At 42.0% G+C, this 27,895-nt stretch overlaps 1 protein-coding gene across 2 annotated transcripts in view; it reads right to left on the bottom strand.

Annotated features, from left to right (window-relative positions):
* The window catches only part of Samd4a (sterile alpha motif domain containing 4A), a 208,910-nt gene that overhangs the window by 74,470 nt on the left and 106,545 nt on the right, over positions 1-27,895 (bottom strand). For both annotated transcript variants that reach the window (XM_047542032.1, XM_047542033.1), the window contains exon 3: positions 12,037-12,555. In XM_047542032.1, the coding sequence (XP_047397988.1) occupies positions 12,037-12,555 (519 nt within the window). The remainder of the gene's footprint in view (positions 1-12,036; positions 12,556-27,895) is intronic.

Genomic DNA, 27,895 nt, shown 5'->3' with positions numbered 1-27,895 from the left:
CCATATCTCTTGCCAGTCTTGGTAGAGACTAAAAACACATACTAGTGCCTTTTCTATGAATAAACTTTAATGTATTTCTAAATTATTAAGTTGTTCCTTATTTAGCACTATTACTCAAGGCTAAATCATTGTCTTTTCCTTTAGGATACCTTCTTTTTCCTCCTCTTTCTTCACTAATGTCTTCATGATATATATATTTTTTCTTTTCTTTAAAAAAAAAATATATGTAATGCATGGCCATGGCATGGTACTCACTTCAAAAGGCAAAGTGAAAAGTAGTGTCCCCATATGACCCAGTCCATCACACACCGGTTGCCATCTTCCAGGTAGGAGTTACTGGCATTCAAATTCTTTTTAAAGTGAAAGAGACCAAAATCATACCAAATTTTCACTGAACATGCAGTTAATGCTAACCATAGCAGGTGGAGGGATATCTCTTCCTGCCTTTGGCCCACCCACTTCACTCACTTTCCTCCCCACCCCCAATAGAACTGGAAATTTTTCCAGTACCCTGGAAACAGAATGATCCTTAAGTATAATTCAACTCCATGCCTTCATAAAGTAGCAGGAGCTGGGCTGGGGTTGTAACTCAGGGGTACAGCACTTGCCTCGCATGTGTGAGGCACTGGGTTGGATCCTCAGCACCACATATAAATAAATTAAATAAAATAAAGGTATTGTGTCCATCTACAACCAAAAAATATTTTAAAAAATAAAAATAAAAAAATAAAGGAGTAGGAGTCCCCAAGAGTTTTAGATCACACAGAGGTAGAAGGGGAGTGAATTTATTAATCCCCTGTCCTCTTTACTAGGACACATTATTTTTCTTCCAAATGCTCTGCACTCTTGGAACTTTCATGGCCTGTATCTATATGCATAGACTAACTTATCTCTCATAAGTCTTATTCTGTTATTTAAAGATCATTTTAATAAATTTGAATAATCTTATTATTCATTTAAAAGTTATTTCTGTTCGTAATGGATCACAAAAGAAGCAACATTAACCAATTTTAACTCGTTCTTTATTCTTTCTTTTTTAAATCTGACCCATGTTAAGGCATTTAGTAAGATATATCCCTGAAACCATCCTTAAGGGGATTCTAAAATTTGTGGGATGCTGGGTCTTTATAGAGTTGAATCAAAGTAACTTGGTTTAATTAAGCATATTAGAATAGCTTTGTCATGGGGCTTCCCCCCATAGTTTACTGCAGAGCCTGGGCTGGTGGGAAAAGCTCCTCTAACTATGAACAAGTACAGCATCAACACCAATAGGCGCTGTCTCTTGTCGAACACCTCCTACTGGGAAGTGCTTCCCATTCATTCTTCCATGAATCTGCACCACCACCTAAGAAGCTGGCTAAACTCATCTTCACTTAGCCAAATTGTTTGGCCAACCAGTGCTCTCCCATTAAACTTCTTCCTGTGCTCATGGCTCACCACCTCCTCCAGGACCATAATTTACTTGAGCCTTTCTGCTACCTGCAAGTGAACTAAGAGTCCACTGGATTTGTTCCCAAGCCTGTTTATGCCAGGTGTACTTATTGTGAATGATTTTGAAAAGGATTACAGAAACAATAATGTATGAGTTATAAATACGTCCAGTTTTACATGAAATTAGTTTTAATGCATGAAAACTTGCTTAAATGCTTTACAAATATAAATGCAGTTTTTTTTGGCCGAAAAATCTCCTATTGAATTCAGTGTGTGAGAAAACAATAAGCTGAGTTATAAAAAGAAAAACCAGAATCTAGAGAGGCTTTTGTGCTGGGATTGTTTTTTGCAAATATCTCCAATTTTCCACTTTATTTTAAAGAAGTCAGAGATGATAACCCATTTAAGGGTGTGCTTTATTCAGGAAATAGTTACCTTTTAGGGACCCTAGTCTCAAAGAAAAGGCCACAGTCCTATGTAAAAAGACTATGAAGGGATGTACACACTTAGATTTTACATTAAAATAATATGTCTAAGGTCTTATTCCTTATGATTCCCTCACAACAAACTCATTTAGAGTCCAGTAACTTATCTATGGCTTCACCTAGTTATTGGGAGAGCTGGTCTTTAAAGCTAACTTGCCTGTCTCCAGAGCCATGCTCTTCATTGTTTATACTCTAAAACTGAATATCTAAAATGCCAATCAGCCTTATGATTCTCGCTGCTCTGGTTTAGGTGTGGTGGTCCCCCAGAATTTCATGTTAGAAGTTTAGTCCCCAATGTTATTGTAGGAGATGGCGTAGGACCTTTGAGAGGTGGAGCCTAGTAGGAGGTCTTTAGGTCAACTGAGGGTGCTGCTCCGGCAAAGAGATTAGGGTAGTTTTCATGTGACTCTTGGTAGTTTCCACAAGAGATTCTCTGGTTTTCTGTCTCGAGATGTGATCACTTGCTTCCACACACAATTCCTGCCACTACCACCTGCCACACCGTGACACAACTGAGTCTTGCCCTTGAACCTCTGGAACTGTGGGGGAAATAAATCTCTTTTTTTATGAAGTTAGCTTGTTTCATATGTTTTATTGTGGTAATGAAAAGCTAACTAATAATTTTTTTTTTTTTTTTTTTTTTTTTTTTAGTGTTGGAGATTGAACTCAGGGTCTCATGCATACTAGACAAGTACTCTATCACTAAGTCACATCCCCATCCTACAAATGTCTTAATGACCCCAGGAGATGATTAAAGCATAAAATAACCCATTATAAACCTTTGGGTCCCATATGGGGTTTCCTGGATTTTTCTGAAAGGATATATCCCAGAGCAAGGTTAATTGTAAAACAAAACTCTCAAGAAAACCCTGTTCCTCATGAACTTTACTAACTCTAGCATCATGGAATTTGTCTATGGAAATGGTCTAAACTTTGGCAAGGAATGATGACCCTAAAGTATGTTGGGGGTTTTAGCCTTTTTCGAACCCACAAAAAATCTTTCGAGCATTTTGGAGATTTTGGAACCATCTGCCTTTCTTGTTTCTCATTCATTTTCTTCCTTTATGTTTCTGGTGGGGCTAGGGTCTCACATGTTGCCTAAGCTGGGGCTCGAACTTACAATCCTCCTGCCACAGTCTCCTGAATAGTTGGAATTACAAGTATGTGCTATCATACCCAGATTTGTTTCTTCATTTCATACCTTTCTCTCAATCAGATGTCCTGATAGTATGTTTTACCTTATATGATGTTAAGTGCTAGGTAGGGAAGAGAGGATGGTAGGAATGATATTTGGCATTTAAGAAGTAGAAAATACAGTCCAAGGTAATAGAAAGTACTGCCTCCAAGACTTACCCTCACCTTGACACCTGAAATTCAGGGGTTTAATGTGCTTGATATTAAAGATATCAAAGATACATACATATATATACATATACATAAGCTATATTCACAACACATCTTTCTTCAGTGTAACTTGGGTTTGCCCCTGGAAATCTTAAAAATGAAAAAAAAATAAGCAAATGCAAATTTAAAGTTTTCCATTTGTTTGTGGAACAGCTGGTGTTAGAACATGACTCTCAATCTTGTGAAATAATAGAAATCATAATAAGACTACAGGGCACAAGATGAATTTTAAAGATGCCATCTTGTTCATCCCCCCTCTCCTCACCCTCTATCAGGCTGGTCCAGCTTGAGACTTTTATTCCAGCCAGAATCCATCCTATTTTTAAAGCATGGTAGAGAATGAGAACACAAGAGTCTACCTCTGTAGCTCATCTAGTGTTTAATAACCCTTGCTGCCATTAAAGTCTAAAAAAATCCTCCCAGATGGGGAATGAATGACACAGCCTCATGACCCAAGGTGCACACAGCCCAGGGAGATCTTTCCCTTTTCCCAAGCAGTGGGATCTCGGATGCAGAATAAGCTAGCAGGCTCCTTGTTTACTACAGTGTTTTTCTGACTGTTCTTCTCTAGGCCTCAAAAAACAAACAATAGGCATTATGAGGAAAAACAGGGTTCTATAAAACCTCTGGACTCTTGGAAAAGGGAGAAGTGTTCGTCTGTGTCAACACTGCGTCCTCTGAGACATCCCCAAGTCGTCTTTACAACACAGTATGTATTAGGAAGGCCAATGCCATACTAAAAAAAGTTTCCCCAAAAGGAAAGGAAGCTAAAGCTAAAAATACATCATGCCAGCTGTTATAAATGCTTCTCTTTGAAGAGCAAATGAGGGGTTAAGGAAATAGTGGAATTTTTCAGTTAACATTCCAGGTTGGTTAGATTGTGGGGAGGAAGAAATTTTCCACCAAGAAGGTAGTCTGTTGGTGAAAGACAAAATAATTACATGAAAATTTACAAGGAACTCCAAACTAGACCAGTGGCCCTGTTAGGGTGGGGAGGACCTGCAGCCAACAGGACAGAACCAGAGTCTTCAGATCTTTATTTTTCCTTTTCAGTCTCCAAAGGCCACTTGCAAAGACCTCTTTTCTCTCCAGGGCTGCCTAAAGCAGCTTCTCCCACCCTCTCTTGAGTACCTGTGTTCTGATGGTTTCTTGCGAGCTGATAGGAATGAGCTTGAAGTGGTTGGGGGACTTCTAAGAAAATGGGCAGGACAGAGGGAAAAGAGCTGAAAGAGCTGGCCCTGGCTGCCTAAGGGGGCCACAAAAATGCAGGGTTTTTTCCAAGGTACCAGTTAGGGGGAGCATTCACTTGCTGAAATGGTTTTGTTTCAGAGGTTGGATCTGTGGGTTCTGGTAGACACTCCTTCTGTAAGAGGAAGGACCACCCAAGGAAGGTCCATAACAAGAGCCATCACTACCCTGCCCCTATTCATGCACATACAAATCCAGGTACTGGACGCCCCCAAGTAATTTTTTTAAACATTCGATTTTGAAATAATTATAGATGTACAAAAAATTTCAAAAATACTACACAGAACATTCTCATGTACTCATTACCCAGCTTCCCCCAAGATGGCATCTTACATAATTGTACTGTATTATCAAAACCAGGAAATTGGCATTAACACAATACAACTAACTAGACCTCGGGTCTTACCCAGATCTCGGCAGTTTTTACATGTACTTATTTTTTGTATGAACTTATGTATAACTATGGCATTTCATCACAGGTATAGATTTTTATAACTACCTACACCTCCCTAGTCAAGATCATAGTATGTTTTTAACGGTCTGTTGGTATTAAAACCGATTTGGTAAAATAAGTCACAAAAAGAGTAAAAATACATGTCATTGCCTCTTCGACTAGAGAAGAGCATCAGTGGGGGAGGGTAAAAAGAGGGGGTGAAATTGATCAAATAATGTTACATGTATATATGAATATGCCACAGTGAATACTTCTCTTTTCCGCAACAATTCTTATGCACCAATAAAAAATTTAAAAGTCGCTGCAATAGATTAAGACAGAAGGCTAAATGATCAATATTTAGTGAAAACATTTAGTGAATATTTTGCTAAATATTTAGTGAATTCCTAGGGACACTTTCTCGTTTATTTTGGAAATTCATTATTTTCGTGAACATCTGTCTAGTGAGCCAGGAATTTATTAAGTCCCTACTGTTCAGCAAACATTTATGTCAGGCTGGGCAGACAGGCTTCAGTTTGTATGCCATCTCTTATTGAATTATAGTGGCTGCCTAGGGGGGCATATGGAGGAGGATTCTGAGGCCACATCTGGGCTTAGCAAGAAAGAGCCATTATCTAACTGAGAAGCATTACCACGGGAGAGTGGTTGTTGAATGCATGCCAGGAATTTGCCATCTCCAAAATTTCTGTGCCTTCTTGGGTCACACAATGTTCTGGGTGTTGGGAAAGAGGAATAAAGAAACACAACCCCTGTCTCTAAGGAGTTCATAAATGGGAGTGTGCAGGTTCTTCATCATGAGCCTGTGGGACCAGATAGGCCGAAGGTGTTCACTGTCACAAACCTTTCGCAAGGTTTGGTCGACTTTGTTTCAGCCATCACAAGTGATTCCAAATATAGGGTGCCTAGAACCTGGCTTAGTATCACTACGTTAGCTTCCTGTTTGAAGTCTGCTATGGAAAAGTAAACCATTCAGGAACAGTGTTTCCTGGTTTTCTGAAGTGCTTCTGGAATGCTCTGGTGTGGAGGTCAGCACCACCACTTGCCCCAGACTGCCTGTCTGAACTTTTCTACTCTTCACTGGTAAACCTGGACCTGGAAAAAAACTGAATGGAGTGAACTCGTTTCTGTTTAAATCATTGTAGTACTTAATTCTTCCTAGTATTCTTTACATTTCTATTTTAAACACACTGACCTTTGCTAGCCCAGCATGAGGAAAGAACTTAGAAACTTTGGGTACAAAATGATTCCAAAGTGCTCCATTTGATTTGCCCACTTTACAGATTCATGGTACAGTTTAGAACCTTAGTATTTGTTTTATTAATTCATTTTTTTTCTGATAAAAAGAAAGCATTTTAAAATTTCTGGTAGCGTAGACCTTAAAAAAGTAAATTAATAATAGTACTCACTAACATACTGTTTACCACATACTGGGGATGATTTAAAACTCCTTAAGTAATTGTTAACTCATTTAATCCCTATAACCCATGATGTGGGCATTACTGTCATGGTCACTTGGCAGATGAGGAAAGAGGCATCAAGAGGTTGAGTAACTTAACCCTTCCTAGTTTCTTTTGCTCCTTTCCTTTCTTTTCTAAAAACTTCAGATTGAAGTATCAGTCTCAGAGTCCTTGGTCATCTTCTTTATATCTCTGTCTTGGTAGTCTCAAAGTTTTTAATACCACCCCTGAGCTGGTAGCCCCCAAACATCTATCTCAGATTCGTCCTCTCTCCCACACTACATATCCCTGTATCCAGCTGCCTACTCAACACCTCTGATTCTCTATCAGACATGCCGGACTCATCACACATGACACTAAGCTTCTGATCTGACTCCAATTCCTACTCTACTCAATAAAGATTTTCCCCATCTCAGTGGATAGCAACACTAACCTTCCAGTTGCTCAAGTAGAAAGCTCTGGATTCATTCTTGAATCTTCTCCTTTATGCCCATTTATTCTTCAGGGAATATTGTTAGCTCTACTTTCAAAATATATGTAGACACTGACTGCTTCTCACCCTCCTACATTCACCATCCTGGTTTGAGCCGCCATCGTCTCTTGCCTGCATCACTGAACCAGCCTCTTAACTGATCTTCCTGTTTCTGTCTTTGCCCTGCTACAGTCTATTCATAGCACAGCAGCCAAGAGATCCCCTTAAAAGTGAGTCAGGTCATATCACTCATCTACTGAAAATCCTCCAGTAGCTTCCTGGTTTACTGAGAGCAACACAGAGTGCTTGAAATGGCCTGTTACATCCAGTGCAGTCCACCTGTCCCAGTGATCTCTCCACCCTCTCCTACCATATCCACCTCACTCACTCCACTTCAGGCACCAGCCTTCGTGTTTTTCCCCAAATAAACCAGGCATTCTTTTATCTTAGGATCTTTACTCTAGCTTTTTTCCCTGCCTGGAATATTCTTTTCTGCAGAGACTTGGTTAACTCCTGCAACTCCAACGAGCTTTGTTCACATAATCACCGTCTCAATGGAGTCTACCTTGACCGCCCTATTTCATAATATATCCACCTCACCACTGGGCCTGATCCTCCTGATTCTACTGTTTTTCTTATTTCCACATCACTCATCCGTCTCTCATGACCTGGATGATTTACTTATACACTTAATTTACATACACTGGACGGCCAAGATGCACAAGGGATGGCAACTTTGCCTTATGACCTGATACATCCCAAGTACCTGGAGCAGGCCAGTCCTGTAGAAGGAGCTCAATAAACATTTTCTAAGTGTATGAACACTGAAGTGAATGAATGACATCCAAGTAAGTACTGAATCTAAGTCCTAATAATTCCACCTAGGATACTTCCTGGATCCATTCCTTCTGCTCTGTACCTGCTCCCATTCTAATGATACTTTTATTATTTCACAATTGATTTTTGAAACACTTTGACTCATCACTTGCTACCCATCTGGCTTTGCCCACAGATGACCAACCTTGTGGATAGCACTGTTCCCATTCCCACGGTGTGAATGCATGGCCTCCTTAGGGGCTCTCAGATCCCTTTTCTTCACTACCTTCCTTTGCTCCCCTGTCCTTCATGAACCTTTCCTTTCTCTTCCCTGTCTTCCAACCCTACCTGCACACTACAACTCCATCCCCCTGCTCACAATGCATATTCCAACTTGAAGTGCCACCACCAAAATAACCTTCCTTCTTTCCATTCTAGCCCACTTTCCACTTCCTCTTGTGCAAAGGTTTTCTTGAGCCTCCAGTTCAAAAGGATGTCTCCGTCCCATACATTCACAGCACTTACCATGAAAACCCTCTGGTTTGAATGTGCTTCCTGGAAGTTCATGTGTTGGAAGCTTAATCCCCAATCCAATGGTATTAAGAGGTGGTACCTTCAAAAGGCAATTAGATCACAAGGATTCTGCCCTTGTGAATGGATTAAAGTCATTATCATGGGAGTTAGGTCTGTTATACATGTGAGTTTGGCCCTCTCATGCTCTCTTGCCATGTGATGCAATCTGCCGTGATATGTTGCAGCAGAAGGGCCCTCACTAGATGTGACCCTTCAATCTTGGATTTTCTATGGCCTCCAGAACCATAGCTGAGTAAATTTATTTATAAATATATTTATTTATAAATTACCTAGTCCTTGGTATTCTGATGCAGCAGCACAAAACAGACCAAGTCAGACCCCCTACCCTTTCAACTGACGCTAATCCTACATCCCGGAGTAACTCTTAGAGTATTATTTCTTACTACCCTTTTATATAACTCACGAATTGTTATGTGAAATTTCTGTGGATAATAAGTCAGGAAAAAAGCGATATTTGCTTTTAATTGTGAGACTGATAAGACTTCTTTCTCCAGTTATATTAGAGGTTCCCTAAAAGCTAACACAGTGCTTTAAGCTTCCGAGGGACTCAAACAGTGCCAGGCACACAGTAAGTGTTGGGGGTGGGATAGCCAAATGATTTTGAATCAATACAGGGAGGAAGCCACAAATGCTAAGGGACTTTGTCGAAAGTACAACCACCAAATTGGGGGGTAGGGGTGGATCAGTGGAATAAACCAAGATTAAACACTAAAATATGACTGTAAGAGGGTGGCTTTCTACTTTAGCTACATTAACTGTCATTTATATAGCTGATAATTTGAAAACATGCAGCACTAACTGACTTCAGTTCTTGTAATCATGTTTTGTACAGATATTCTTTTCCACTTTGAGAGAAATAAGAAATGTTGCTCTTCAGTGCAATAAAAGAAGTTGTAAGGCCAACCCATTTTTCAATTGCTGGGGAATGGCCAAAAGTCACAGCATCTTGAAGGCTCCTGGACTATATAGGTGGCCCCTGACTCATGATGGCCAGACTTCATGATTTTCCAACTTCATGATGCTGTGAAAGAACACCATACAACCATTCTGATTTTCTCTTTTAAGACAGTATTTTAATGAATTACATAAGACATTCAATACTTTATTATAAAATAGGCTTCGGTAAGATGATTTTACCCAACTATAGGCTGATGTAAGGTAGTTTAAGGTAGTCTGGGCTAAACTAAGTCAAGGTGTTCAATAGGTTAGGTATTAAATGCATGTTTTTACCTACGATATTTTCAACTTATGATGGGCTTACTGGGACATCATCCCATTGTAAGTTGAAGAGCATTCATACTCTGCATGGCCCATGCTCAGGGAAAGGTGCTTTTATCAGGTGACCATCAGAACTGAAAACCAGGGCACAGACTGTGCTTATCAGTGTTAGCACTTTGCTCCTCACTGTTTTCCCCAGTTTCTTCCACTAATTCATTTAGCAAATACCTATTGTGTGCTTATGATTGCTGCTCAGGTCAGGGTTGGGGACTTTACTTTACTTTACCTTATTTACTTTACCACAGTCCTCAAAAGTAGATACCGTGAATGCTCCCAGTTTGTAAGTGGAGGCCTTGTTCAGAGTGGTTAAATAACATGGCCAAGTTTTAGTTGTCAAACTGAAGGTCTGGGATTTGGACCTTGGAGGGCATTGACACCAAAGTCCTTGTTCTTTCTACTTTGTCAAGTTGCCTCTCAGGAGTTCAGTGTGCATTTGATAGAGGCACAAGGGAACAAATAACCCAGGGATCTGTGGTTTTGTTGAATATGATGGAACAGTCATAGACCATGCAGAGGAGTAAAGCAACAGCATTAACATTATGTTAAAGATATACTGAAATTCAAAATTGATATGGCATAAGTGAAAGAAACTTTCTGGAAAGGAGATTTGAGATCTTTCATCTTCTTTACTGACACTTTTAAAGAGGGCTCCAACCCCTTTCTTCTTCCAGAGGAAGTAATCTAGCCATCTGGTTAAATCTGCAAGTCCTTTGCAACTCAAACGACTATATAAGGGTTCCAGGGTCAAGAAAGCAGGACAGCCATCCATGAACTTCCTCCCCTCCACTGGGTTGGGTAGCCACAGCAAGGAATAAGTTCCTGGTTGGCTACCACCAGATAACCATTTTACAGGTGCAAATCTCAAAACCTGACCAGAAGCGTATAAATCAGTTAATGGAAAAGCATGATGGCCCCAGGCTAATTTCATGACAAATGATATAAAATTCAGACCAAGTTTGAAGAGGGAAGGCTGCTCAGAGCTTGCATTTCTCCCAGCTATCAAAGAATGTTGTTAACAATAACTTGATCCCTTTGCTGACCCAGGAAACTTGGGCCAAGAGACTGTCATCTACCTACGTGTGTCTGCTACGATATTCCTGGCCATCACTGTCATGACACCAGGGCGAGCGAGACTGTTCTTGCTGGATCACTAACCTGTGAAAGACCCTGACTGCCATCAGAACCTTGTGCATAATAAGTTAATGATGCATTAATCACCAGATTCCCCAAAAGTTCAAGTTACCTGTATCTAAATGTAAAAAGAGAAAAAAGAAATTTTCAAAAATCTCTTATAGCAATATCAATGCAACATCTTCATTATTTCCTTGGGTATTCAACTAAGGTACCATTTTCAATTAATGTAGTTATAATTCAACATTCTTACTTATTTGAGATAATCCTTTAAAGAGGTTCCTCAGCCAAAGATTTGAGTGGAGGTAGAGGTCAGAAGCATCATTGCTAACTTTTTAACTTTCTCATGTCTTTTAATTGGGGGTTCCTGCATCAAGTCTAATTTCTTCCCCAAGAAAGTTATCTGGATAGCACTGTATTCATGGTATACGCATCCAGGAATACATTCAAAGGTGGCTGCTTTCCCACAAATGTGGTTTTATATGGGCACGAATGGTAGGTTGGTCACTCTGCTTGACCTAAGAGAGGACTCCTGGACCCGGTGCCCAGCTGTGGGCACAGCACTTTTTGTGGCTAAAAGAACAGAGGGGGCTGTCCTCTGCTGTCCCCTCCCACCAAGCAGTTCCTGACTCACCTCTTCTAAGATGTTAGACTGAGCGAGAAGAAGCCCACAGCATTCACACCAGGCCACAGCACAGAGCAGCATTCTCAGTTAGCAAACCTGCTCCCCCTGGGGAGGAGCAGAAGTGGCCCCGGACAACTGGGGATCAAACCAGGAAATGCAAGGGGAGGGGACATTCCAGGCTGAATTTTTTAAAAAGGAAAAAATATATATATATAAAGAAAGAAAATGCACGAAGCCCACAAAATTGGCTGGTTAACCATGGGTTAGAGTCAGGTTTACAAGATCACAGTAACTCAGTGTCTAAGTAGATCCCCAAACCCCAGAGTGAAAGACATGGGTGAAAGGCATTTCTACTTGTGGAAAAAGGATGTTTTCATCTTTCACCATTTATTCTTCTCTTGCTCTTATTTCTTTGTTGATAGTCTGTCTGTAACCCAAATGTGGACAATCAATCACTTTTACCTGCCCAGCATTTTCATCTTTCCACAAAGATCCACAAATATGGGGTCCAAAGAGCACTTTCCCACAGCCAATTCCCATCAGCCCTTCTCTCCCAGGGTTACAGGGTGCTCAGAGCAGGACATGCTACACACAGCAAGTCACCAAACCAGAGCGCATGAAAGGGCTTCCAGAGGACTTACTTGTACTTGTGCTGGTTCCAATTGTGTTGATTGTGGTGGGGACGGACGAGGAGGAGTAGAGGGGCACATGGCCATTCTCACACCCCAGGCTTTTGTCCTGCCAGTTGGAGGCGTTGATGCAAATCCCCGAGTCCCGCGAGTTCTGCCACCCATTGAGCTTGTCATCAGAGTTCTGTCTTTGGTGATAGTAGTGCGTCTGCCCATAATCCACAGAGTCCGAGCGGCCTCGGCTCTGGCCGCCGAAGCTGGTCGATGTGCGGTCCTCCAAGTGATTCAGCCACATGGCTAGAGCACTGCGGTCTTCCAATGAAGTGGCCGGATGTATCAACGCATAGGACAGCAGCTGTCTGCTCTCCTCAATGTGCTGGTTGTGTTCAATAGAGTGTGCCAGGATTTTGGGCAGCAGTTTCATATACTCTACTTTTGCATCGAGGTTTCCTGGCTTCAGCAAAGGCAGGTGAGTTAACAGGAGGGAAATCACTTTATCCTTGGATTCTTGTTGCCATTGGTTAATGATTCCTGCAAAGGAAAACACAGGGCAAATGAGCAAATACACCCACAATGACTCTATACGCCACACTCTAAAATTAGAGAATGTCCGTGGATTTGAGCCCCAATCTATGTACCTTGGCAAAATTTTTGCCAGATAGTCTGTGCATCAGATTGGTTAGCAGACCTCAGATCTTCAGGGGTCAGGTAATTCAATAAAACACAGATCAAAAATTCTTAGATATGTGGGTAGTCAATCTCATTCTCATTCACATCTCCAATGAGGGTATGTGATGTTGGTCCAAACAAAATTTATAGCTGTTTTCCTTCTTAGAAAAGTCTAGGCCTACCCCCAAATGGACAGGGGAATAAATCTAAGAAAATCTCCATAGAAAAGCCAGTGTAATCAAGCATACACAAATCAGTGTCCTGGGGGTGAAGGTTGCCTGTCCATCCCCATCATCTCTTGAGAAGGGGCTTTAACCCTGGCAAAGGGACTTTTGTGAAAGAAGTAAAACTTCTTACATGGGGAAATGTCAGGAAAAAAAAGGACTCCTCCATCTCCGTGCAGTAAGACTGCAGCTTTCTAATGAGAAACTGACTCAGAAAAACAACTATGGACTCAGAGTTAGATGAGCCACAGATCTGAGACTCAGGTCTAGTGGCACCTCTGATCCCACATGCTAAGTAGGTTATTTTTCTTTATGTGAAGACCTGGTTGTTTCTATAGTGGTAAAATACACATAATATCAACCATTTCAAGTGTACAGCTCAGTGTCATTAAGTGCCTTCACAATGAGGTGTATCCATTTCCAGAACCTTCCATCTTCCCAAACTGAAATTCTATTCCCATTAAACAATAACTCCCTTCTCCCTTCTCCCCACCCCTGGCAAACCACCATATTCTGTCTTCTGTCTCTATGAACCTGACTGTTCTAGGGACCTCAGACAAGTGCAATCACAGTGTCTGTCATTTGGACAGCCTTACTTTGCCAAGCCCTGTGTCCTCAGATTCACCCATGTGAAGATCTGTTTCTAGCACGCTCATCAGGATCCCTTCTGTCCTGTCCCACTCAAAACATCAACAACACACTCTGTCTTGAATGGCTTTTGAAAAGTGGCTTATTTTGGAGGTTGGGAGTTATCCACAGGGCTGGGCAGTACTGTGGGCTGTCACACAGTATATGCAGGGTAGAAGGGGTTCCCATACCAGTAAGGTACAAATGCATTCACCTGTACTGTAAAGGCCTCTTCAGATCCCAGGAAAGAATGTTTTCAAAGAAACTTACAGTGCCACAGTTTGGATCTTGAATGTCTTTTCAAAGACCCATGTGTTAAAGGCTTATCCCCTGGCTTCATGCTACTGGGAGATGGTACGAACCTTTAAGAGGTGGGACCTAGTAGGAGATTTTCTGGTTATTGGGGTTATGCCCTTGAAAGGGATAGTGTAACCCCCATCCCTTTCTCCTCCTCTCTTTTTGCTTCTCAGCTGCCATGAGGTAAACAGCTTCCTCTTCCATCTGCTCTGGCCTTGATGTACTGCCTTTGCCACAAGTCCTAAAGCAATGGGAACAACTGATTGTGGACCAGAAAACTCCAAAACTGAGAGACAAAATAAACCTTTCATATTTTTAAGCTGATTACCTCAGGTATTTAGTTACAGTGACAGAAAGGTATCTAAAGGGACATGGTTTTTGGAGTCAGGCAAACCTGGATAGGAGTCCCAGAACTGCCACTTAGTCTGTGTGGAAACTTAGTAAGTTATTTCACCCGAGTTTCAACTGTCAGTCAAGAGTGGTACCAGCAACCTCTGCTCTTGGATTAAATGAGATAAAATTTTAAAAGAACCAGTCAAGTACTTGAGTTGGAAGAAATTCCTTCTACTTGTTTCTTCATTAGCCAGACCCACATTAGAGTGAATGGGTGATTTGGAGAACAAGTTTTAGAAATAATTTAGAGAAACCAGATATCACCCAGGGGAAATAATTAAAAATTATCAAAAGATTGAAAAGAGGTAGAAAGTAAAAAGGTGAGGGAGACAGGAGTTATTGAGTGTCAAACAATATGAAGAGATGCTTGATTCTTCAAGTGGGGATTTCAGTAACTATTTGAAGTAAAAAAAAAAAAAAATCAACAAATTGAAGCAGGTGTGGGGAGTTAAGATAGAATGTGGAGAAGAACTGAGCTGCCAGAACAATAAAAAGACTCAGAGAAGTTACCAGGAAAACATCCAGAATCTCCATTCTGGTGGTTTGAATACTAAAGCCAGATGATCTAGAGCAGCGCCATTCAATTTTAATATGATGTGAGCCATACACAGAATTTTAAACTTTCTAGTTACCACATTAAAAGAAGAGTAAAAAGAATGAGCTATAATTAATTTTAATGATATATTTGATTTAACCCAATATATCAAAATATTATCATTTCAATGTGTTATACATGTAAAATTATGGAGACATTTTACCTTCTTTTGCTTTGTATTAAATCTTTGAAATCCAGGGTATATTTTATCACTGACAGCACATCTCAATGGGGTCCAGTCATAATAGCAGTGCCCAGAAGCTTGGTAACTATTGAACCGGCCAGCACAGTCTGGAGACATTGGATGGGGAAGGCGGGCTGGAGGCACAGATGACCTCAGGAGGTCCCTCCCAGCGCCCTGGCTCTATATTTAGCTAATTGCCATTGGACACAAGACAACCCTGGTGCATTCTACTAGGTACAGCCTCCCTTCTAAGCAGCCCTGGGAGATGAAATCACCAATTCTAATGTTCTCATCCATACCTTGTCCGCAAACACCAGGCGTGTTTTAAATGCTTAAGATGAAGACAAAATCTATTCTGTACGCCCAAGGGTCTAAGGAGGTACTAGAGATAAGCAAGAGGGACCGAGTGGAAGGTAAACCTGTATCATAGGTCAACAATGAGAAGAGGGAGCCAGGAAAAAACCTGGAACACATACATTTAAAAATGAAATTTGGGAACAGCCTTTAATAAAAATGGATGAGGTTGAGGAACTCCCTAGCTTTCTGCTAGGTCATTTCTCTATTTGGATAGTCTCCCTGTTCACAAAAGGTCAGTCTTAAAAAAAAAAAAAAATTAGGAACAAAAACAGAATGTAAATAGGACTCAGAGTACAAACTAAACATGTTATCTCCACGTAACTGCTCCCTGCCCAGGATTAAGCTGGGATTCAGAGGAGGAACAAGCACAGCAAAGAGGAAGGAAAATGAGAGGATGCTGGCCCTGGTCCCTTCCAGGATTGAAATGACTGTATCCTGAGGACAGGGATTGGATGGGCTGTGGCATGGCCAGGAGGACAACTATGGCTTTTGTTTACTACTACTGGGAACATGAAAATAAGGTCGCCTTCCGAGGGCTAACCACACCTACTTGATCAAACTATCCACTGTGATTGCTAACAGCCCGAGTGTTTTTTATGTGCTGGGCACTCTTCTACACCCTTGTGCATTTAATTACTCATTTAATCCCCCAAAGAAGCTTGTGAGGTAGGTCCTATAACTTGCCTTATTTTACAGATGAGGACCAGAGGTGTAAATGGGGTATGTTACTTGGCCCAGGTCCCTTGGCTAGTGAATGGCAGATTGGAGGTAGGCAGATTAGCTTAAAAATACATAGTGGCTATCATGCTAGAATGGCCTGGCCATAAGCTATATCTAAAGTGTACACATATGTAGAAGTTATAATAATATAAATATATTAATGGAGTATATGGCTCAGCAAAGGAGTTGGCCAGCAAAGGAAATGTAGGAAAAAGCATTACAGAGACAATATAGATGCTATTTTCTGTGGCTTTAAAATATGCTCGCAATTTCTTGGATACTCCTTTTTCTGAAAGGTAGAGTCTAATTTCCTGCCTTTTGAGTGCAGGTTGGATTCAGTGAGTTACTTCCAGGAAATATGATAGCGTGTGACTTCACAAGTCAGGTAATAAAAGGCAAGGTAGCTTTCACCTCGCACTCTCAGACTACCCACTCCGGGAAAGCCAGCTGCATGCTGACAGAACACTCCAGCAACCCAGTGGGAAGGTCCTTCTGGTGAGGAATGGAGTCTCCTAGCCCTCCTGAAAGTAGATCTCCAGCCCAGATACACCTTTAGATGACTGTGGCCTTAAACAACATTTTTTAGAAACCCTGAACCAGAATCACTCATATTCCTAATCTGCAGAAACTGTGTGCAATTACGTTTGTTGTTTTAGGCTATTAATTTGAGTAAGTTATGTGGCCAAAGATAACTAATACACTATCCAAGTGCCCTGCTGAACAAAAGAAAGCTTAGCCATTTGACTTTGGGTAGTTCTGTCCTTCTGAGTCCTATCTCATTCTGAGATAGACCTAGGAAGCTAACCTGGTGCCACTAAGCAGTCACCTGGCTTAGCCTCCCTTGTCCTGATTGTCCACTCACTATCAGCCTTTGGACTTTGAGTTAGCTCCCCAGGCACCTTTAGGGAGAGAGGGAGGGGATCATAGAGACTTGAGGCATTTCCAGATTTCATGGTGGTGGTTTTTTAGGGAAACTTACCAAATCATTTCTGATTACGATTTGGTTTCCTGTGAAGGCCTGCGTACAGGGAGAATGTGTGCTGATTATACAAACTTGGAGTACATCTGGTCTCGCTGATGATGGCTCCTTGTGGCAAATTAATAAGCCAGCATTTCAGGGTCTACCTCCCTGCCTTCTAGTTAGTATGAGTGCTCCTCTGGATGAGCGCCCTAGACACTGATGAATGTGAGCATCTCTACCTTTACACAGAGGCCAGATCCCACATCCAGGAACTGGCCAAGCTAGGCAGGTCCTGCCAGCTACCCATTTGCCTTCTTTATTATATCTACATCACCTTCTAGAGATCAGGGAATCTTCACTGAGATTTATAGTCAACACATTCTCCCCATTGGGGAAGACCAGGAGGAATCCTCATAATTTTCAAATACTTGATCACTTCTGAGATACAGTCTTGCCCTAGACACTTCAGGTATTAGAGGCCTCTAAATTTAGTGCATCTCTACACCACTCACACACACAACCATTGCCCACCCCAATATCACCCTATTCAGGAAGCAGCATGGAAAACTGAAGTCCCCAAACTGAGATTTGATGATGCCAACTCACCTCTATTACAGTCTCTGAATATTTCCTCTATTATTTCTCTGAATATGGAGCAGGATGTTAAATGTGGGCAAAAGTTAATGATTTATAATTTGTAAACCAGTGACACAGAAATAATAAAAGAAAAATATAAAGAGCTATAATTAAAGACCATGACGATTAGAAAAATGTCCCAATGATTCTTGGAGGGACAAAGTATGTGTTTAAATACTAGATCTGGTACTATTACTACACAATGGTATGTCAATGTTTAAGGGCTCCAGTTGTTAGTAAATTATCCTTAAATTGCTATTTTATTATACACTTGTTTTCAGTTTAATAACATTTACCATAAAAGGGTTTCTCACAAGTGCATTTAGGCAATTTGCTCATGCGAGAAATGGCTGGGAATTAAGTGTATACACACAAGAACTACTAGTTAAATAACTGTGCTGAAAGGGAGGAATCCCAGTGGTTCTTAAATGGTTAAATACTCCTTGGCAGAATTTACATTACAATCTCAATCCTAGACACGTTAGGTACCAGAGGCTTCTAAATTTAGTGCAACTCTGCACAACTCAAAAATGGATGATAGCATCACATCGCAAGCATTTGGTAGGGATGTGAACAGAAACAGGGCACCCAAAAAACTAGGGAGAAAAACAGCAGATGCAACATGGCAAACGGTGGGATTCTTATATTGTCACCTGCCCTTGCCTTTTGTCTCTCAAGGTACCCTCTGAGCTGAGAGAAGACTTCCCATATTGGGCAAAGCCCTGCAAGTGAGGTGGATTAAATCAGTTGTGATGGGGGGGGGGGTACTCAGACAATCAGTGTTACTGAGCTCATTAGAGCTACGAGTGACACTTTGAACAGATACAAAGGATTAAGATGATATAAACCCTCTCCCTATGGAGGGAGGGTGATTGCTGGCTTCCCAAGATGCCCTCATCTATCCTCTCTTCCTAATGTTCACACCCTGTGTACTTTCCCTCCCATAAGGATCATGGCAGGTCTATGTGACCAACAGAATATGGTAGAGGTATTCTGATATTAGGTCATAAAAGGTACTGCAGCTTCTACCTTCCTTTTTCTGTTCATTTGCTCTGGGAAAAATCAGCCACACCAAATGCAAAGATGCTTAGGCCACAAGGGAGAGAACCATGTAGCGGGGGGACTTAGGTCTCCTGCTAACAGCCAGAACCAACTTGGCAGCCACCTGATATCTAGTCAATATCAGGACTACAACTTTGAGAGACCTTGAGCCTGAACTCCCTATTTATACTGTCCCAAATTCCTGATCCTCACAAAACTGGAAGATAATTATGTTAAGCCACAGCATTTTAGAGTAATGTGTTACATGGCAACAGTTAACCACACAAAGCACCTCATGTTACTTAGTTTAAAAAAAAATCACTTAAATGCTTCTGCACCTTTGATTCCTCAGAAAAAGCAGAGATCTAGAAGTGAACTACACAGCTCATTATAAGCATTAGAGCCTTCTCTGAGAGCAGAAGGTCATCAGGTCATTCATGGGTACCTGACTATGATCAAAGGACAAGAACCAGTACCTCTGGCTACAGCAGACACCTACAATGATGCATTTGTCATTCCAGAATAATCTGGTTGTCTCTTCAATGGGGATTTTCCATCTATAGTCACTTCCTCCCAGGTATGGTATAGATGGGTATTCCAGGAGAGTTCCTTTGCTCCTGAGTGACCCAGAACATTCAGAAAATTATTCTAAAATGTCAGCCAAAGGTCCAGTTAGGACTAGGATTTAACTTCAGCTTCTGACCTCATCCAGGTTGTGACTGACTATTGCAGGTCTGAGTCTACCTATTCCCAGACAGCCTGTTAAACAGGCCAGCTCCCCAGTCACCTGCCTCAGAGCCGACCTCTGGCCTATGAATATGTGGATGACCCCTATTATTTGTGCTTCCAGCCTAGGTTCCTCCTGAGCTCCAAACCCACATATTCAACTGCATCCTCCACATCTCCAGTCAGATAATCTCGAAGTCAATGTGGCCAAAGCCTACTCTTACTCTCACACTCACCAGATCTCCTCCTTTGCTCTTCTCCCCTATATCAGAAAAATGGCCTCTCTATCTTTCCAGTTGCTCAAGTTAAAACCTTGGAGTATTCTTGATGCTTTTCTCTCATATCCCATGTTTAATCTGTCACAGTATATTCTGTGGGCTGAACCTTCAAACTATATCCAAAATCTGACCACATCTCACCATGCTTCTGCATTCTAATCCCCTCGGCACCACCAAAAGTCTACTGTCAATCAAAACACTCATTTGAAAAGAAAGATCTTTTAATACTAAAAGATAGGTCATGTCACTTTCCTGATTAAATGTTTCAGTGGCTTCGCATCTGCCATGGTTTTGACATGGTTTGAGCATGTTCCGCCAAGGTTCGTGTCCTGGAAGATAGGGCCTCAATGTGGTGGTGTGGAGGTGGTGGGACCCTTAAGAGTTGGGGTCTAGTGGGAGGTAATTAGGTCATGGTACACTGCCCTCAGAAAGAATTAATGTAACTCTTGTGGGATCATTGTTAGTCCCCAAGAGAGTAGGTGGTTCTAAAAAGAGCAAGCCTGGGCCCTGAATCTCTCTGGTTTTTTGTATCAACATGTGATCTCTTCTGGACAGGCTCCTGCCATTGTGATGCCATCCACCATGAGGCTCCTGCCTGAGGCTCAATGATGGGGCCACCCCACCTAGGATTTTAACCTCTACACCTGTGAACTAAATAAACCCTTCATTTATAAAGTACCTAGCCTTGGGTTTTGTTTCGGGTTTTTTTTTTATGGCAACAGAAAATAGACGAATACACCATCCCATTCTGAATAAAGCCAAAGTCCTTATGATGGTCTCTGAGTTCCTCATTGATCCAGCCCCACCGTACTACCATCCCTCTCATCTTGGCTTCTCCTGGCTTCCTTTAACATGCCAGACGCTTGCCTGCCTCAGAACCTAGAACCTTGGGCCACTTTGCTATTTCCTCTGCCTGGAACACTTTCCCCCTAGTGCACATTTAGTACCTCTCGGCTCCATCTTTGCTCCAATTTCCTAGTGAGCCCTTCTCTGTCCACACTATTTAATTTGCCCATCTTACCACTTCAACTTCTACTTCCTAATCCCCAGCCCTGCCTTATTTTCTTCATGGCACTTTTCACTCTGTGACCTGATGAATTTTCACTTATTTTCTGCCTCTCTCCACCAGCTATAAATTCCATGGGGGTTGTGATGGTGTCTCCATTGTCCTGTGCATTAACATTTCTTTATTAATCCCATTTTAACAGCTATATGATTTTCCCCTGGCATTTTGTTTGAGAGTATTTGATAGACTTTTGGATTTCTTATTCAGAATGTTAGGTACTTCCTAGTAATTCTTTAAATGAAGACTGATAGACGGGAATGACCTAAAATAAAAGTAGCTACCATTATGCAAAAACTAGTCACATTTCTCATTGGACTCTGCAGTATTCTGATTATGCCTAGCTTTCAAGTCAAATAAAAACAAGAATATGTAGAAGAAAATAAAAGATTTGTTCAATTTTCTAAGTCTTTGCTACGTCCCCCTTCTCAATATTCTGTTTAAGATAGAAAATTCTGCTAGAAAACAAAAACATAATGGGTGCTTTTCTGATTGTAACTGACACCAATTAAAGTAATCCTTATGAAAAAGATTTGAGAGGCTGAGACAGCAGAATTAGTGCTTCTAATATAACTCTTTTGCAAACATCTGCTGAATAAAAGAAAGCCAGTACCATTAGGGTTATGTTAAGACTGTTGCATGTCCAAATTTTGAGGGCACTAAGTGATTATGTTTTAATAAAACCTCATAGGAATGGATCTCCTAACACTCATACAAATTAAAGATGAAAAAAATCATTACCTTACTCAACAAACATAAGACACATCCTTGTAAATCACATTCACTTTTTTTTTTTTTTAACACCAAAAGCCTTTCAGAAAGACTGTGAATGTTCTAAAGGCAGGAAGATTTCTTACTCACTAATCTTCACCCTCACACTCACAGATCACCACTGCCAAAACCCCACATACCACAAAGTGATGCTCCAGAAGTTTCTTAAAATGAATTAGCAGTTCTCGTGCTGACCTTGCCAAGGATAAAAACATAGAAAGGCCTGGATCTAGTACTAGACTTAGTAGTATTTAGGTTTAGATAGTGTTCTACCAGCAGCTCTAGAAATGAGAGCGTTTGGAGTCTGCATGGTCTAGGTAGCCTAATTTCAATATGACATGTTAATGACCAACTCCAAGGCCCAAATCCTCAGTATTATCCAGACAGTAACCAGGGAAGCATCTTGAGGATTGTACACTGGTCACCTCACAAAAGAATAGTTCATGCTTGGTTCAGTGGGCTGAACTGAACAACAGCTGTTTCACACAATAGGTTTATAAACCTCAGCAAGTCTGGGAAGGGTCAGAGTGAACAAGTTCCACCCCTGACAACAGGCAGCCATTCTGTGTCTTTAAATGATTGTGGACTGTTAAGTCACTGGGTTCCACACTTTCTAAAATAAAAGAGGAAGTTGCTCAACAACTTATAGATAAAATTTCCCACCATGGGAGCTGGGAATCCAAAGTATAAGTGTGAATATAAGAGCCCCGGGGTGTGTTATGTAACTATGTAAATATTGTCACCAAGAAATAGCACATATATATCCCCAAAATATGCATGGTAGAGATGTTGATAGTAAAATCTACATATCACTCATACAGGGACAAGTTACTCTACGGAGGAGAGAACGAACAATTTTGATGAGGCAGGATATTCCAACACTTGGTTACGAATTAACTGGTACTATATTTGAAAAGAAAGGCCTGGATAACTACAAGGACGGAGTTAGGTGACCCTGGCAGACATCCAATGGCATGCTGGAGTCCTCCTCAGGCATAGTCCTGTAGAGGGAGTTAGAGGCACACCTCCTTTCCCTTCTGCTCTGTTGGCCAGCTCTGGGAATGTATGCAAAGGTAAGTGGCAAATGGCAGCTTATTTTCACCTGTTGTGTATGTGCTAAACTTGTTTTCAGGCTAGTAGGTCTGTTGATGCAAGCAGAGTAAAATTTTTCAGATTTTTTTGAGAAGGGTAGTTATTTTCTAAGCTGAATTCCAATGGCAGTGGGTAACAAGGACAAGAGAAAGGATGATGGGGCCGTCTTCCTCCTTCTGGGCATCCTGCCAGAGGTCAGTATCTGGACCAGAATCGGGAAGACTGATGAGATGAGACCTCTGGCTTAGCTGACTTGGTGGCAGTGCTGCAGAGGGAGACAAGTACTCAGAGCCCATAGGTGTAATATCAGTGGACAAGAGTCTCTGGGTCATCCTTCCTGAATCTCCAGCAGGGTGCCTAGAATTCTACAACAAAGGAGGACACCCAAACAGTGAGCAGAAAAGGCAAGGGAAAGGAGAAAGAACAGAGGGTGCAGAAAAGCAGACCCAGGGCAAGAGAGCTGTGCCTTCACACGGCCGAGAAGCTGGAGAGAGGTCAGACCTGGCTGGAAGGGGCACCTTCCTGGAGACAGTGAGCAGCACCTCTAGGTCCAGAGAGTTTAGAAACTTTCCCTCCCTCCCTCATCTTTACCCCCAGGGTTGTGGGGGGCCCGGGATATGAACCAATGAGGTGAAAAACATTGCTAATCTCCAGCCACACTAGTCCCAAGCAGGGAATGACAGCAATGGTCTGTCGTTTCATTTCATTTTAATCTAGCTTTACCACCACCATGGGGAGGTGGGTACACTTATTAATCTATCAGATATTTATCTTCAATTCCTGTCAAAGTATATGGGTTGGTACTAGGATGTCCTTTCCAATGGGTGCCATAGACAGCCACTAGGAAGGTTTTGTAACCACCGAAATGACTTCATGTTCCATGGGGCTCCCTCCTATAGGGTGAGAGGGGATAGGGAAGTAACCCCAAATATCCAAGGCACTTGTGTCATGAAGTGTGGAGGAGGGGGGTACACCTGGGAACTTTTTAGAACTGCAAATTCTGCTCCCACCAGCCCAGATCTACTGAACCAGAAACTCCAGCAAACTCTCTAGGTGACTCCAATCCAGGCTCAAGTTTGAGAACAACTGGTAGAGGAAACTAAGAAAATCATTGGCCTCCAATTTCCAGCTTTGAGATGATCAGAAAGTAAGGTTGATGCAAAACCAGATGGGGAAAATGATTTCTCACCATGAGTAGGGCTGAGAGGAATCAATCCAAAGAGTGGCAAGAACCTATTTTTAAGAGGAAGTTGTTGGACTTAAAACAAATAAGCAAGCAAATGTCATAATATTTCTAAGAGGCTGATCACTCAAGATTTCTATTCATAGCAATAAGGAAGCCATGATTTGGCCCATCTGGGTTTTGAGAGTGCCATAAGAACAATAAAGTCTGATCAAACCTGGGGTGTTGAAGCATCTTTACTGTAGACTCCCACCCTCATGAACCACCCCTACGTGGTCCCCAGAGTGCTGTGCTGGTCCAAGAAGAAGGATTGAGATGGGTCTGTAGGAGCCCAGAGAAACCTGGACATTAGAGACACAACATTACCTCTAAATGGTTGCTCCGGAGAGCTGTTTGGTGAAGTGTCAACTCACTGGTCTGTTGATGAACCACAGGACGTGCAGCAACAGGAGCAAAATTCTCTTGGTTAGAGGACCATAATATTTTGCTGAGTTTGCAGGGGAGGGCACAGACGCTGTACAGGTTATGTGGAGCTGAACACATTACAGTTGAACCAGATGTTAGGTGAAAAATTTGTGAGTTGATGGAATTATCACATAAGAGATTGCTCCATCTCCTCCCTCTCCACTTTGTCCTCCTCCTTTTCTTCCCTCCTCTGGTGTCTGCTAGGCACAGCTTGTCATTATTGAGTGTCTGCCTAGGTATTGTGATGTCAGAGGCCTGCCCCACAGAGAGCCATGCTGAGAAGGGACAAGAAGCCCAGCCCTGCTGAGGGACATGTGACTCTGGTTGGGACAGAGTCTCCTGACATTGTGCTTCCTCTATTTTCCTGATAATATCTTACATCTCAAACATTTCCTGAACTCAATATCCTCCCTGTCAAAGCCGATATGGTACTGAGGGGACACTGAGGCACACAGAAACTGGCCCAAGGTCATGCCATGAACAGTGCCAGGGCTCCTGATCACTTGTACACACCAGTCCAGGGGACCCGGCTGCCTTTTATAGAAAGTTTCCACACACCTTCTATTCCTAACCTCGATCACAAGCATCGCTGGTCCACATGCTTCGGCAGCAGCAGCAGACTGTGTCAGAGACTTAGTAAGTCGCCCCATTTAGGACCATGAGCACAACTTGTTTGCACTGGAAATGAATTAACTGAATTCTAGATACTCTTTGGGGGCTGTTTTTTTTTTTTTTTTTTTTTTTTTTTTTTTTTTTTTTTTTTATTTAAAACACTGCTAACTAAGTACAGACTTAGTTAAAAAATCCAACTTAGATTCTTCAAGAAAAATCAGTATCTCACCACATACAACACTTCCTGGTATTTCCCAAGATGCCGAGAGCATCAGAAATCTATCGTTTGGAGTTGGAAGAATATTTTGCTCAAAACTGTCTGTTGAGGGAAAGAGATACCTTTTTGTTTTGTTTTGTTTTTGTAAGTTGACAATTACAGTAACGGTGCTGAGGAAGTGGGAAATAACTTTAAAAAATGAAATATGTGTGTGTGAATCTAGTTTTTTGAATGACTTGACCTTGAAGTCTAAAGTGGGTAGGACCTTTGGAGGAAAAGGAAGCAAGCCCCTTGGAATAAGCCAGGAAGGTGAAGAATAGACATATAACCTTTAGCACAAGGCCTGCTTCACTAATCACGGAACAGATTCCAGTACCTAAATAAAGCCCAGAAAGCACACATATTAGACCTGGTTCATTTATAAAATAACTGATGGGCCAGCCATGGGAGCAATCGATAGCCACTGAGGTGACTTGATTTTCAAACCTAACTGAAGTAACTTTGAACCATGTAGTAAATAAAATAAAACTTCATTGTAAAAGAGCCCCGACTGTCCCCCATGTGATCTGCTTTCGCTGCCTCCTCATGTGACTGGCCTCCCAATTTAGCGCGTAACCAACTCCCAATGACCTGTAATAACACTATTCCCAAATTAGAGCTCTCAATTTGACTTGGCTTTGGTCCCTCCCTCAAAGCAAAATAAAGCATCCGTTTTCTTTTTTGCACATTCATAATACTCTCCTTTTTGAGTTGCCAACTCAAACCCTGCTCCAGTCAGATTGAGCACTCCTTGTATTTTTTTTTTTTTTTTTTTTCTGGTTAGTCAAAGAGCCTGATGGAAAAACACCAAGAGACAAAAACAAAAACAAAATCAGACAAAAATTCCAAGTAAGTGACATTCAGCTGGAAAAGCTATGATTCACATGCAAATAAAAATCTCCCTGAATTCACTGTTAATATGACGCAACCCCCTGGCTTCAACATAAAAAGGGCAGAATGAAATCACCCACAATTAAACTCACTCTGGAATACTGGAATCTCTGGCGAGGCCTTCCCAGCTAATGATAAGAAAACCCCAATGGTAACAATGAGGCTAAGCGGGTGCCCCGGGCATCCCTATCTCAGCTGACATTCAACCCTTCAAAATCCCTAGCACTTTCCACCTTCGCCCACACCCTCACCAGGACACAGCATGACCTACAAGGAGATGGGGCTCAGACAGGTCTCCCAGGGGCAGGTCTCCTAGGGAAGTCCTCCCTTCCGGGCAGACGTGCTGAGGAAAATGGACTCACGGGTGATCAGGGTGTTAGAACGCAACCAAGATTTCTATGGAGCTCTGGACAAATCTCCCCCAGGATTATACAGAACCTCTGTCTGAGCTCCACAGTAGTGTCATCCTCTGACTTCAAGCCCAGAGACAGGTTAGCAAACCCCTGTGAGGACTGTTTGATAACTTCCCATCCCACTTCCCTCTTTTTTCCAGGAGCCTGGGGTTGATCTGACACCACTTTCTTTTCCTGCAGAAGTAGCCTTTAGGGTACACGCCCCCATCTGCCAGAGAACCACAGAATTTTCTAGACCGAAGGGGCCTTCCTACACTTGTTTGACAGGATTCCGCCCTGATGTTTACCCAGGCTGAGGTGCTCCCAGTCACAGGGAGCCCTTCTACCACTGAAGGGAGCTAGGGTTAACGAGGTCTAATTGGCTTCTGCAACTTTTACCCAGGTCAATTTTTCTGAAATAAAAAAGCTCATAGGCCACAGTAGTAGTATTCACAATAGCCAAGAGGAAGCAACCCAAATATCCATCAAGAGATAGACGGATAAACAAACTGTGCGAAATACATACAATGGAGTATTACTTAACCATAACAAGGAAGGAAATCCTGACATATGCTGTAACAGAAATGTACCTCAAGAATAGTATGCTAAGTGAAATAAGCCAGACACAAAAGGACAAATATTGTACAATTTCATTTGTAGGAGGTGGAATAGTCTAGTTCATACAGACAGAAAGTACAATGTGGTTGTCAGGTGCTTGGGGCCGAAAGAGAGTTATTGCTTAATGGGTACCATTTCTGTTTGGGATGATTTAAAAAGTCTCATGACCAGGGGTGATGGTCCCTCAACATGTGAATGACTTAATGACAGAACTGTATGTTTAAAAATGGTTAGACTGGTAAATCTCACATTTTACCACAATAAAAAATACATAAAAATAAACCTATCCTCCTCTTCCCAAAAGAGTCATCCCCCTAAATATCTTTCTCAGGCTAAAAATCCCATTTTTTCCAATCATCTTTAGGTGATGATTTCTAGGCCCCCACAGCCCTGGCCCCCTCCTCTGGGTACACGTAGTTTCTCTTTGAAAACCAGAGCTAATGGTGGGCTGTGTTCAGCTGCCCGGGGTCCTGCTCTGAGGCACCCAGCTTAACTCCAAGTCAAGAGCTGTGCTGCGGCCTCCTGAAGGCCTGCTTTGGCTACCAGGGCAAAGGTTCACGTCTGGAAGAATAAAACACACGCCACCACCCTGCTGTGCTTCCCCAGGCCAGCTCCATTTCCCAGACAGCTGCGGGCAGCTGCGAATGAGAAGTGAAACCAGCAAAGGCAATTGGGGGAGGGGGCCACGTCTCAGCTGAACACACTCTGGTCTTTTCAGAGATTTCCCGGTACCTCTTGAGTGTTTGGCCAATGGATATAGGGCGGACACACAGGGAGTCGCTTCTTGGCGACCCATCACAAGCCAGGATCCTCTTCCCGG

Source organism: Sciurus carolinensis, chromosome 2, assembly GCF_902686445.1.
Source record: "Sciurus carolinensis chromosome 2, mSciCar1.2, whole genome shotgun sequence".
NCBI lineage: Eukaryota > Metazoa > Chordata > Mammalia > Rodentia > Sciuridae > Sciurus > Sciurus carolinensis.
This window is presented reverse-complemented; position numbering and strand designations above follow the sequence as displayed.